The sequence below is a fragment of the Nerophis ophidion genome, linkage group LG17, assembly GCF_033978795.1.
Source record: "Nerophis ophidion isolate RoL-2023_Sa linkage group LG17, RoL_Noph_v1.0, whole genome shotgun sequence".
In the NCBI taxonomy this organism is placed as follows: Eukaryota; Metazoa; Chordata; class Actinopteri; order Syngnathiformes; family Syngnathidae; genus Nerophis; species Nerophis ophidion.
This window is the reverse complement of record NC_084627.1, coordinates 18049189-18063562: the sequence shown is the minus strand read 5'-3', so window position 1 is coordinate 18063562 and position 14374 is coordinate 18049189. Positions and strand designations below refer to the sequence as shown.

Here is a 14374-nt window from a genome sequence, read left to right as displayed (position 1 = left end):
TCTGGTTGGACTAAAGGAAACACAACAGTCTGTAGTCGGTATGGTCATCTCACAAGATGCGTGGTTTGCTTCTTAGCACACATTTGATCACATTACGGGAATCAAGGTCAATGCAAATCAGTCATTGTAAAAACCCTCCATGCATGTCATAACAGACTTTCTGTTGACTGTACGATTTTTAGGGCTGCTTCAGTTTCCTGAGAGCCAACATCCTCTGCAGTTGACATTCGTTTTTTGTCAAAGTAAAAATATTGCGGAAATCATTTCCCCCTTTTTCAAAGCACGAACGACCGCCTGAAAATATGTGTCATTGTCAGAAATTGGGTCGTGACCCCTCCGATGAGGACTGCTTCTTCGACCTGCTCAGCAAGTTCCAAAGCAGCCGCATGGATGACCAGCGCTGCCGTCTTGATGAAACCCAGAATGGCGGCGACGGCGAAGAAGGCGCTCCTCTGAGCGACATGATAGGTTGGTTTCTTACTAGGGTTTATTTAGATGCCATTTTTACTCTGTATATCTTCCTCAAGAACAATGCTATAGAAATACAACTTTGGTATACTTTAGATCAGTGGTTCTCAACCTTGTTTGCATTGATGTACCTTTTGTGGTATAGGTTTTTCAGAAGAAAAGCCTTTTGTTGAAAAAATAGTGCTCAGCTGTAGTTGTTTGAAACATTTAGAAATAGAACATATAGAATACGGTAAATTGTAAAAAAAAAAAAAACATACCTTTTTTTCGGGTTATAAGTTGCTCCGGAGTATAAGTCGCAACGGCCGAAAATGCATAATAAAGAAGGAAAAAAACATATAGGTCGCACTAAAGTATAAGTCACATTTTTGGGGGAAATTTATTTGATAAAATCCAACACCAAGAATTGATATTTAAAATGAAATTAAAATAAATAAAGAATAGTGAACAACAGGCTGAACAAGTGTATGTTATATGACGCTTAAATAACCAACTGAGAAGGTGCCTGTCTCAAGTCGCACCCCCGAAAAAAAACTGCGACTTACAATCCGAAAAATACGGTAATTACTAATGGCTTGCTCAAATAAAAGCACCTCCCTTTGGGATTTAAAAAAAGTTGTTCTTAAATGCAAAAACAGGTAACCGTGGAACCTCGATTTACAAACGCCTCTATTCGCGACCTTTTCGTTTTACAAACCTTTACATTCTCTGTGCGAACCATGTCTCGCTGTGCTTCATTCATTCATTTTGCAGGCCGCTTGAACACATCAGGGGCTGCCATTTTGATGACATCACTTCTTGTACACACGGGCACAACCATTATGAAGGGGTCTGGTCCCCTACGTCACATCCTGTTTACATCTTGTACATACGGAAGCGGCCATTCAGCGAGCGTTTCTTCTCACGTGTTTATTTCCACAATTGTCGTGCCGTGCGCAGGTCAGAGCTGTCAGCCTGTCTCAGAGATCACTTTGTGTGATCAGAAACTCTTTAAATGTGTCTAAAATATGTCTTGCTGTAAAGCTTCGGGTTACTAAACAACCGCTTTGAGCTGGCATTTTAGCTAGTTAGCCTTGGAATTACAGCACCTTCAGTTTTAGGATTTTTTTTTAGCTAAGGGGGCTTTTAATTGTAATGAGACTGAAAAAAATGCCACAGCGAACTTTTCTTACAGCAAAAGAAAAGGCACTACCGGGAAACATGCTGATGAAGAATTGCCTCACACTACTAGCGGTGTTTACGTGAATCCACTGTTCTTTTATCTCTACAAAACTCCACGTGTTCAGCAGTGCCACAGATATATTTGCAAATGTTTTACTCAACTCCAAGTCATTCATCTGCTCCAAACTTGGTAAAAATAAGTATAGTAAAAAATAAGTGCACATTTTGAAAGTCTTTGTGGTTTGCAAACAAGGTAAAGTTACTCATTGATAATGTAGTAAACACTCTCATAAACAACTTAAAGGCCTGCTGAAACCCACTACTACCAACCACTAGGGGTGTAACGGAACACAAATATTTCGGTTCGGCACGTACCTCGGTTCAGAGGTCACGGTTCAGTTAATTTTCGGTACAGTAAGAAAAAAACAAAATGTACATTTTTTGATCACTTATTGAACAAATTTGCTAAATCTTCCATCAAAAATAATTTTCTTAGTGGAATATTTGATGTGAAGTAATCGGAAACTTGCATATGTCAATAATTCATAATAACATTGATTTTGATTCAATATTATGTTTTAACAATGATAGTTTGAAAGAAAAAAAACAGCTTTCTTTTTATTAGTAAACGTTGCAAGTTTTTCTAAATTACATTTAGCCTTTAATATTTTTTATTTCACTTTTGTTTGTTTTTGTTTATTTTAATAGTATTTTTAGAATGTGCCATGGGACTTTAAAACATTAGCTGTGTGCCGCAAATGGCCTCCGGGGCACACTTTTGACACACCTGCTATAGATAATAAAAAATTAAATCTGATTAATCAAAGGATAAAAAGCAGAGCCTGGCGACGCATGCGCGTTTATTATAACTCTCACTCTCTCTGTCTCTGCCCCTCCCTCACGAATGTTAACGCTGTGTGCACCACTTTTTAATTTTTTTAACCCCTTCTTAACCCTGAACGTACATTGAAAATACACACAACCATAACTTAAAATGACCGACATTCGAGGCATTTAAGAAACTCCACCTGGACAGCTCCGCAAAGAGGACATATCCCGTGAAAAGAGGAAGTGTGGTCATTCTATCACAGCCCAGTCGTTGCTAGCCTGCCGTGTGTTGTTGTTTTTTTGATTGATTGAAACTTTTATTAGAAGATTACACAGTACAGTACATATTCCGTACAATTGACAACTAAATGGTAACACCCGAATAAGTATTTCAACTTGTTTAAGTCGGGGTCCACGTAAATTAATTCATGGTGCCTCGGTGTGCATTGTTTACACAATGTGCGGTGCGCTACTTATGTCCATGTCGTTCGGTTCACCACCGAACCGAAACCCCCGTATCGAAGCGGTTCAATACAAATACACGTACCGTTACACCCCTACCAACCACGCAGTCTAATAGTTTATATATCAATGATGAAATACTAACATTGCAACACATGCCAAGACGGCCCGGTTAGTTTACTAAATTGCAATTAAAAATTTCCCGCGAGGTATCCTGTTGAAAACGTCGCGGAATGATGACGCCTATGTTGACGCGTGCTTGTGACGTTATTGGTTGGAGCGGACATTTTTTTCCAGCACCACTCACAGCTAAAAGTCATCCGATTTAATCGCATAATTACACAGTATTTTGGACATCTGTGTTGCTGAATCTTTTGCAATTTGTTCAATTAATAATGGAGACTATAAAGTGGTGAAAAGCAGTGGATTGCAGCTGCCTTTAGCAACCGAAACACAGCCGGTGTTTCTTTGTTTGTTGTGAAGCTTTATTATGGAACAGAGCGGTCAAGCGAACATGTTTCTCTACCACATGTCAACCAGCAAGTTTTTGGATGAGAAAATCGGGATATTAAGTCTGCTCTTACCGCAGACTTGAGCGGAGTTTGCATCCTCCTGCAGCTGTCAAAAAGGGAACTGTGATCTTGACTCCTCCATTGGCTTCCCTCAGAGACATTGGCGGTCACCACAGCCCTCCGACTTTCAGGTATGACTTTGTAATCTCACTAAAACACTATTAACACAATAAGCAGATAAGGGATTTTCCAGAATTATCGTAGCAAATGTGTCTAATATCTGAATTGCTCTCACTGCTGTCGCCTTTTTTTTTTTTTTCCTTTCTAGTGCGTCACTCTAACTTTCCTCATCCACAAATCTTTCATCCTCAAATTAATGGAGAAATCATTGCTTTCTCGGTCCGAATCGCTCTTGCTGCTGGTGGCTGTGATTATAATCAATGTGAGGATGTGACGTCACGCGCACACCGTCTGCTACTTCCGGTACAGGCAAAGCTTTTTTATTAGCGACCAAAAGTTGCAAACTTTATTGTCGATGTTCTCTACTAAAACCTTTCAGCAAAAATATGGCAATATCGCGAAATGATCAAGTATGACTCATAGAATAGACCTGCTATCCTCGTTTAAATAAGAAAATCTCATTTCAGTAGGTCTTTAACATAGTGCACCATTTACTCTTTGATCTCTTTTTGGGTACGACCCAAGCTTGTTGTGATTGAAGATGTCCAGCGTTCTTCAGAAAGCAAAAATAAAGTACTTGCATCTTAATGCTCTTGTTTTTGTAGCGCAGTTGGTTTACCCTTGCTATAATTGTGCCTCTTCAAGGTACGACAGATCAGCTGTGGTGATATGAATGACATCTTCTGCAGGACTTCACAGATGTTAGATGCCCTGCGTGTGGTGGCTGTCCATTTAGTAAAGGCATATGTTAAATTTAACTGTGCTACTTTTGTTGACAAGATTCACTCAGTAACCTTTGCCAGCGTAGTGTTCTTGTCTGCTTATTGTCAATGTAGCTGGCATATACAGTCATGGCCAAAACTATTGGTACCCCTGCATTTCTGTCAGATAATGCACCTCTTCTCCCCCCAAAAATTGTTGAAATTAGAAAAATTGCTTTGGTATTCACATATTTCTTTTGTTTGCATTGGAACGACACAAAAAAACCCCCCAAAAAGCCAAATCTGATATTATTTTACACAGAACTTCAAAAACGGACTGGACTGAATTATTGGCACCTTTTCATAATTGTAAGAAATAGTTGTATTCTAACTAAGCATGTGATGCTCCTTTTAATTTGTAATTAAACTCACCTGTAGCAAGTAACAGGTGCTGGCAATATAGAAATCACACTTGCAGTCTGTTAAAGGCCTACTGAAATTAGATTTTCTTATTTAAACGGGGATAGCAGGTCCATTCTTGGTGTCATACTTGATCATTTCGCGATATTGCCATATTTTTGCTGAAAGGATTTAGTAGAGAACATCCACAATAAAGTTCGCAACTTTCGGTCGCTAACAGAAAAGCCTCGCCTTTACCGGGAGTCGCAGACGATGACGTCACCCGTAGATGGCTCCTCACATATTCACATTGTTTTTAATGGGAGCCTCCAACAAAAAGAGCTATTCGGACCGAGAAAACGACAATTTCCCCATTAATTTGAGCGAGGATGAAAGATTCGTGTTTGAGGATATTGATAGCGACGGACTAGAAAAAAAAGTTACAAAAAAAAAACTTGATTGCATTGGGGCGAATTCAGATGTTTTTAGACATATTTACTAGGATAATTCTGGGAAATTCCTTATCTTTCTATTGTGTTGCTAGTGTTTTAGTTAATATTACCTGATAGTCGGAGGTCCACGGTTGTGTTGACGCCAATGTCTCAGGGAAGTCGACGGCAGCTTTATGGACGGGGCAACCTCAGCTGATCTCCGGTAAGAAGCGACTTTACCACAATTTTCTCACCGAAACCTGCTGGTTGACATTCGGTCGGGATCCATGTTCGCTTGACCGCTCTGATCCATAGTAAAGTTTCACCTCTGGGAATTTTAAACAAGGAATCACTGTGTGTTTGTGTGGCTAAGGCTAAAGCTTCCCAACTCCATCTTTCTACTTTGACTTCTCCAATATTAATTGAACAAATTGCAAAAGATTCAGCAACAGAGATCTCCAAAATTTGTGTAATTATACCGTTAAAGCAGACGACTTTTAGCTGTGTGTGTGTGCAGCGCTTATATTTCCTAACAGCCCGTGACGTCACGCGTACACGTCAACATTACGCGGCGTTTTCAAGACGAAACTCCCGAGAAATTTAAAATTGCAATTTAGTAAACTAAAAAGGCCATATTGGCATGTGTTGCAATGTTAATATTTCATCATTGATATATAAACTATCAGACTGCGTGGTGCGTAGTAGTGGGTTTCAGTAGGCTTCTAATACTGCACTTACAATTTTCTTCTTTTTTTGTAACACAGCGTCTAAACATTCACACAAGTAGAATAACCCCTAAGATAATGACTTATCCAAGAGTCAATTGAAGCCAGGAGTCTGCTAAAATGGAGTCCAACCAATGTGATGAGGTTACAGGTGTTAGTTTTTCCTGTGTATTTCTTCGTAGTGGGGCAATTTAAAAAAACTATACATTTTATGTATTTTTTTCAACTCAATCATCTCTCGAGTGCTTTCAAGAAGTAATACCTCCATTTGAGAACCACTGCTTTAGAGTAGTCTTTGTGCAGCGTGTATAGACTTACTGTCCACCCAATGAACCAATACAGGCGGTATTGTCGAAATTGCCAGTTTCTGGTGAGACATTCTCTTTTTTTGGAATGCATGCTCCCCCTGTATCTGCGTATGAATCCAAGGAATGTGGAAATGTAATTGTGGATTGAATAAGTCTTTCACATTAGTACAATTGTTACACAAATGAACACTAAATTTCTGTATTTTGTCATTCAGTATACGTGTTTCACTCTACAATTGTATAATGTAATTATTTGTTTTTTTACTAGTAAATTAAAAGTGCTCCTAGGATGCCTTGCAGCAAAAAAAATTGACATTTTCACATGAATCCATAACCAATGAAATTGTACATTGTCATGTAAGACAATGTATTTTAAATGATAACATACAGAAATGTGCGTACTCACAGAAAAGATTCCTTGAAAGTGCAGTCAAATTTCCACATTCTTTGGATGGATACGCTTGTGCATATGTATGGAGTGCATGAATTCCAATGTGGAGCACGTCTCGCCAGAACACTGTCAGCACACTCGAGTTACAAGTTAATTGTCACGTTGCTGGTGGTGTCCTGATCCAGGACTACATGAGTGCCGCCAACACTGGAAAGCCTTGGTCTATTGAGGCATTCCAACATGTACTCTGATCATTTCGAAGCAGACCCTCTGTGTTGCGAGACCCGGCCACTTGTCAGTTTACCAGCTAAGGAGCCTAAACACGCCTCCAAGATAGGATGTAACCAAGTTTTATCATTATGGAATGGTTCCTTGAGAAGATTGAATAAGAATGGTGTCTGAAATGTGCGAGGTGTACTCACTTTTGTGAGATACTGTACTGCTGCGTTCATGCAAAACGAAGTCGCTCAGATGTTTTTCATGTTGCAAACCCTGCAGTTACCACCTCCCCCCAGACGGAGGAACTGTTTGACTTAATCGCCAGCTCTCAGAGTCGGCGCCTGGACGACCAGCGTGTCAGCGTGGGGAATCTTCCGGGTCTCAGGATCACCCAGAACAACCTGGGCCACCTGGTGGGTGAAGGCGATCAAGAGCCCAGCGACGACTTCTTCAACATGCTCATCAAGTGCCAGGTAATACCGCCGTGCACTAAATAAAAGTATTGGGACACGCAAAAATAGGAGAAAATTCCCTTTCATACAGTCTGCAAAATGCTTGCTCAATTAGATCTGTTCTATCTCATCAACACGTGTTTGAGGTTACTTTATTAGTACCCGAAGGTAAACTTTTTTTGCAGCCAGCAAGATCAGGACATCCATTTAAACAGAGAGAGAAAGGAACATCTTAGATATGCAATACAAAGAACGACCACATAACAAGCATCACAAACATTGCCAAGATCACAAAATAGTACATGTACTCAAATTTCCCAATAAAAATGATACATTAGAGATGTCCGATGATGGCTTTTTTGCCGATATCCGATATTCCAATATTGTCCTACTCTTAATTACCGATTCAGATATCAACCGATACTAATATATACAGTGGTGGAATGATGTGATGCTCCACTGGATGCATTAAACACTGTAACTTTTAACAAGAATAGATTAACGTGGACCCCGACTTAAGCAAGTTGAAAAACTTATTCGGGTGTTACCATTTAGTGGTCAATTGTACAGAATATGTACTGTACTGTGCAATCTACTAATACAAATTTCAATCAATCATTAAAAAACGAAGTTTACCAAAATAAGAGAAAAAACTTCAACTCCAGTTATGGAAAAAAGTGCCAACATGGCACTGCCATATTTATTATTGAAGTCACAAGGTGCAGAATTTTTTTTAACAGACTTCGAAACAGCCGCTTGGAATTTGGGACATGCTCTCCCTAAAATAATCCTAATACCCACTACAACTATGGGAAATACTATACTTTGACTTTCACAAAGTGCATTATTAAAATTTTTTTTAAACATGCCTAAAAACAACAGCTACACAAACAATGAAGGCACACAGCTTCAGTCCAGAGTATACTAGAGCATACTTGCCAACCTTGAGACCTCCGAATTCGGGAGATGGAGGAGGCGAGGGGTGTATATTGTAGCGTCCCGGAAGAGTTAGTGCTGCAAGGGGTTCTGAGTATTTGTTCTGTTCTGTTACGGTGCGGATGTTCTCCCGAAATGTGATTGTCATTCTTGTTTGGTGTGGGTCCACTGTGTGGCGCATATTTGTAACCGTGTTAAAGTTGTTTATACGGCCACCCTCAGTGTGACCTGTATAGCTGTTGACCACGTATGCCTTGGGGCGGCATAGCTTGGTTGGTAGAGTGGCCGTGTCAGCAACTTGAGGGTTGCAGGTTCGATTCCCGCTTCCACTATCCTAATTACTGCCGTTGTGTCCTTGGGCAAGACACTTTACCCACCTGCTCCCAGTGCCACCCACACTGGTTTAAATGTAACTTAGATATTGGGTTTCACTATGTAAAGCGCTTTCAGTCACTAGAGAAACGCGCTATATAAATATAATTCACTTCACCTTGCATTCACTTATGCGTGTGTGTAAAAGCTGCATATATATTATGTGGCTGGGCTGGCATGGTTTGTATGGAGGAAAAGCGGACTTGACAGGTTGTAGAGAACACTAAAGGCAGTGCCTTCCAATAATGTTGTCTGGGTGGAAATCGGGAGAATGGTTGCCCCGGGAGACTTTCAGGAGGGGCACTGAAATTCAGGAGTCTCCCGGGAAAATCGGGAGGGTGAAACCGAAACCGATTCTTTCCGATATTACATTTTGGACAAGCCAGAATAAAACACCATAATAAAAGAATAAATAAAACAATAAATTTCACTAAAATAAATATAGTCAAAAAGAGGTACTACAGCTTAATTAGTTCTGTGATGGCAGCTGGGACAAAACTACATGTGTACCGTTTTGCTGGGACTAAAAACTTCTGTCCAGATAGAAGCTGCAAATGGCTGTGTAGGTAGTGAGATACATTAGTTACAATGGAGGAAGCTATCCTCACTACCTGCTTCTTGCGAGCCAGTTGTGGCTCTTTTGATGACTGCATCAAAAGAGCCAATAAGTAATGAATAATTCCACTTGTAATCACAGTGTTGAAAATAATGTTCAAAATATAAAACATTCTCATGCAGTTTTAATCCATCCACCCGATTTTTACTGCACCTGTTCAAGAAGTTGCGTTAATGGTAAGAAGTTATTTATTTATTATTGGTAAGTGTGGGGCTTGCCCTCCGGGGGGTTCTTCAGACCACCAAGCACTGACATGAGAGCCTGTTTTAGGGTTACGATATTGTTTTAGTCTTCAATAAGTCTCTCAGTTGCTTTCCAACATTTGTATTTTTCTCGCTCGCGCTCTGGCTCCAGCCCCATCCCCAACCCCGTCTCTCTTCCTGGCTGCTGCTTATAACAGAGCGACAGGTGATTAGATAAAAAGGCCCAGGAGGGCCATCCACGCACCTGTCGCTGATTTCGAAGCCGGTCCTGGCAACACCCCAGTTCGTTGCAGGCCCGCGGGGCACGCCCCCTCCACAGTTAGCTTCAAAATAACAATGTTAGTACAAAGAAAAAGAGACCTATTATACTCTACAAATGTTGGTCTTATTTAAAAATGCACGCGTTTAGTTGTGTTTAAGGTTAAAAAAAATATATGGCCCTTACGGAAAAACATTTTAAAATATTTGGCTTTTTGGCTCTCTCAGCCAAAAAGGTTTCCGACCCCTGTTGTAGAGGGTGGTTTGATGAGGTCAGAGGTCAGGGGTCTTCACACATTGTTCTCCAGCAGATGCATCCAAGCATGCCCGCTGTTATGGGACGTGGTTTTGTCCAAAGAATTGTTTAGTCGTTCTCAGGGGTGTCCAAGCTACAGCCTCGGGGGCATTTGTGGCTTGGAGCGCATTGTTGAAATAAAATCAAACAAAAACAGCAACAATTAGAACCGTCAAATTTACCGTGTGAAATTGTGTGATTAATCACAAAAATGTATCGTGTTAACCAAGTATCAATGCAGGTTAATCACGCTAAACACCACACATGCTCTTTGATGGTGAGCTGAAAGGTGGAGTGGGTTGTTAGTCTGCAAATAGGTCAGTGCAAAATGAGTGAGGGGACTCTGACTGTGACAAGTAGTGCTTGAAAACACTCAGTGGGACTTAATTTAATACAATTAACAAGGTTTTAGTGAATACATTCTATAAATGAAGTAAAACATTTTAAGTGTGTTTAACATTCTGACTGTAGAATTGCTTTTGCATGAACACATTGAAATATTTTTTCGAAGTTGCAGTGGGTGCGGAAAGTATTTACACCCTTTTAAATTAAATGTTTCACTCTTGTTGCATTGCAGCCATTTGTTAAAATCAAAAATTAAGTTAATTGTATTTCTCATTAATGTACATTCAGCTCCCCATATTGACAGAAAAAAAACGATCTACAGAAATTTTAGCACATTTATTAAGAATTTAAAAAATCAAAAATCACATGTCGCTAAGTATTAAGACCCTGTGCTCAATACTTTGTTGATGCACATTTGGCAGCAATTACAGACTCAAGGCTTTTTGAATACAATGCCACAAACTTGGCACACCTACCTTTGGGCAGTTTCGCCCATTCCTCTTTGCAGCACTTCTTAACCTCCATCAGATTAGATGGGAAGTGTTGGTTTTCATACAGGATGTCTCTGTATATTGCTGCATTCATCGTTCCCCCTATCCAAAAAGGATTATGGGAGATGCAGTTTATTTACAGACCCGACACTCACCAAGTTTTCGTTAGATACCATCACAGCATTATTAATAACATTGTGAAACTGATACAATACAATACCACTGCATCATATATATGTGTATATGTATATATATGTTTATACAAAATCTGTTTCCATTTGAATTGGGAAATTGTGTTAGATGTAAATATAAACGGAATACAATGATTTGCAAATCATTTTCAACCCATATTCAGTTGAATATGCTACAAAGACAAGATATTTGATGTTCAACTGATTGATTAATTGATGTTCAAACTGATAAACATTTTTTGTTTGCAAATCATCATTAACTTTAGAATTTGATGCCAGCAACACGTGACTAAGAAGTTGGAAAAGGTGGCAATAAATACTGATAAAGTTGAAGAATGCTCATCAAACACTTATTTGGAACATCCCACAGGTGTGCAGGCTAAATGGGAACAGGTGGGTGCCATGATTGGGTATAAAGCAGCTTCCATGAAACGCTAAGTAATTCACAAACAAGGGTGGGGCGAGGGTCACCACTTTGTAAGCAAATTGTCGAACAGTTTTAGAACAACATTTCTCAACGAGCTATTGCAAAGAATTGAGGGATTTTACCATCTACAATCCATAAAATCATCAAAAGGTTCAGAGAATCTGGAGAAATCACTGCACGTAAGCGATGATATTACGGACCTTTGATCCCTCAGGTTGTACTGCATCAAAAACCGACATCAGTGTGTAAAGGATATCACCACACAGGCTCAGGAACACTTTATAAAACCACTTTCAGTAACTACAGTTGGTCGCTACATCTGTAAGTGCAAGTTAAAACTCTACCATGCAAAGCAAAACCCATTTATCAACAATACCCAGAAACACTGCCGGCTTCGCTCGGCCCGAGATCATCTATGATGGACTGATGCAAATTGGAAAAGTGTTCTGTGGTCTGACGAGTCCTCATTTCAAATTATATTTGGAAACTGGACGTGGTGTCCTCCGGAACAAAGAGGAAAATAACCATCCGAATTGTTATAGGCGCAAAGTTCGAAAGCCAGCATCTGTGACAGTATGGGGGTGTATTAGTGCCCAAGGCATGGGTAACTTACACATCTGTGAAGGCACCATTAATGCTGAATGGTCCACACAGGTTTTGGAGCAACATATGTTCTCATCCAAGCAACGTTATCATGGACACCCCTGCTTATTTCAGCAAGACAATGCCAAGCCTTGTGTTACAACAGCGTGGCTTCGTAGTAAAAGAGTGTGGGTACTTTCCTGGCCCGCCTGCAGTCCAGATCTGTCTCCCATCGAAAATGTGTGGCGCATTATGAAGCGTAAAATACAACAGCGGAGACCATGGACTGTTGAACGCCTGAAGCTGTACATAAAACAAGAATGGGAAAGAATTCCCCTTTCAAAGCTTCAACAATTAGTTTCCTCAGTTCCCAAACGTTTGAGTGTTGTTAAAAGAAAAGGTGATGTAACACAGTGGTGAACATGCCCTTTCCCAACTACTTTGGCACATGTTGCAGCCATGAAGTTCTAAATTAATTATTTGCAAAAAAAAATAAAGTTTGAGTTTGAACACCAAATATCTTATCTTTGTAGTGTATTCAATTGAATATGGGTTGAAAATGATTTGCAAATCATTGTATTCCGTTTATATTTACATCTAACACAATTTCCCAACTCATATGGAAACGGGGTTTGTATGTATACATATTTGGCCCTTGGTAGAAAAAGTTTGGACACCCCTGGTTTATGTACTGGTTGTCTTTGTGGTGACTTGTAGGAAGTACACAAAAGTTGAATGATTCACATGCTAATCTCATATTGTGTCATATGCCCTTTCTATGTTTGAACATGTGTGACTTAGTCCTCTCGGATCGACGATCAGCGGTGCTCCCCGCCAGAAGCAGGACCCCACGCTCCCACGGTGCCTGACGAAGACTTCTTTAGCCTAATTCAGAGAGTGCAGGCCAAGCGTATGGATGAGCAGCGCGTTCAACTCTCCGCCGATGAGCAGGACAGCCCGGAGGAATCTGCCGACCTCGAGCCACCGGGCGGTTTCCCCAGCTAGGATATGGTGCAGCGGTTACCAAAACGACCATAACAGGGTGGTGCACTTGCAAAAAAAAAAAAATGTGTGCGACGGGTAGGCGTGCCATGTCAAATTCTTAATGAAATATGTGTAAATATAACAGAATACATGCAGCAGTTTTGCACGGTCGTGAGGGGATTTGTCAAAATTGGATTGCTGTCACTAACAAAATAACATCTGATGCCTTAATCAGCATTTTTTCTCCCCAGACTCGAGATTGTATTTGTAGAAGCACATGGTTTAAACATTCTTAACTTCTAAGATTAATTTAATTCTAGTCCAAGAAATCAATGACTTGCACTGAAAGATATATATATATAAATATATATATATATCTATAGATATATAAATTATTATTTATCTACAGTAGGTTTTTATTCCTTAAAGTGCTTACACACATGCCAAATCTTTCAGGCTCATAGACATTTTTTTTAATTATTGCTGCTGTAAGCATTCGTACAAGACAGTGTCCCTGGTGTTCAGTGACAATATGCAGCTCACGCTATTCAGTGTTAAAAGAAAAATGCCGACTTAAAACCCTTGAAAGCACTTGCCGTATATTTAAGTGTATAATGAAATCCCCTGACAAAAAAAAACAATCCGCAAAAAGCTGCTTCCTTAGTATTATTGGAGTACAGTATTGAAGTTATAGCTAATTAGCCCTTGTGGTTAAAGCCCTGTATTACATTGTGCAGTCTCATTATCCCCCCTTCCCCACACCACTATATTAGTATTTACAATAATAGTAATAATTATATTGCAGGGAATAGAAGTCTTAAAGCTACATTTTTGTGAGATATTTCAGTAAAGATGACCATGAGAATCACACAAGTTGCTGAGAGTTTTTGGTCAGCTAAACAGCAGCAAGGAGATTTTTAACTGGGAGTAATGTGAACATTTGTTCCATGGTACGAAAATGTTAAATTACAAGCTGGTTTCTTTGTTTTGTTTTGTTTTTCTAAACAAAGGTCATGCATACCTCATTTTTGTACCTCAGAAAACAATATAGTGCAAGTATTTGGACAACATTGGGAGCGGCAGTTATTCTGTGAATTAACATTTTTTATTTTTAGAAAAAAAGTACCCGCTGTGCTTGTATTTGTCACTGCCGTAATTTGTACATAATATATAAATCTATTTTGTATTTATGTTCCATTCGGGGGAGGCAATTATGTTCCCCATACGTTTAATAAAATGTTTGAGGTTTATTATGACCATCACTTTGTTGCGTTTCTATTGCAGTGCCTGATGTTTTCTTGCAATATGCAACTTGACAAAACCTGGATTGTGAAACATTTTATCTACATTGTCCCTGCACTCTTATTGCACCACCTCCACAGCCTTTATTCACACCATAATATCTCCGATTAGGTAAGAATAGATTTTCTAAATACT

At 39.6% G+C, this 14374-nt stretch overlaps 1 protein-coding gene across 4 annotated transcripts in view; it reads left to right on the top strand.

Moving 5' to 3' along the window:
* gpsm1b (G protein signaling modulator 1b) overlaps positions 1-14374 on the top strand; it is a 92095-nt gene that overhangs the window by 71204 nt on the left and 6517 nt on the right. For all 4 annotated transcript variants that reach the window (XM_061876420.1, XM_061876419.1, XM_061876418.1 and 1 more), the window contains 3 exons: positions 318-468; positions 7065-7258; positions 12755-14350. In XM_061876420.1, the coding sequence (XP_061732404.1) occupies positions 318-468; positions 7065-7258; positions 12755-12958 (549 nt within the window). In that variant the 3' untranslated portion in view covers positions 12959-14350. The remainder of the gene's footprint in view (positions 1-317; positions 469-7064; positions 7259-12754; positions 14351-14374) is intronic.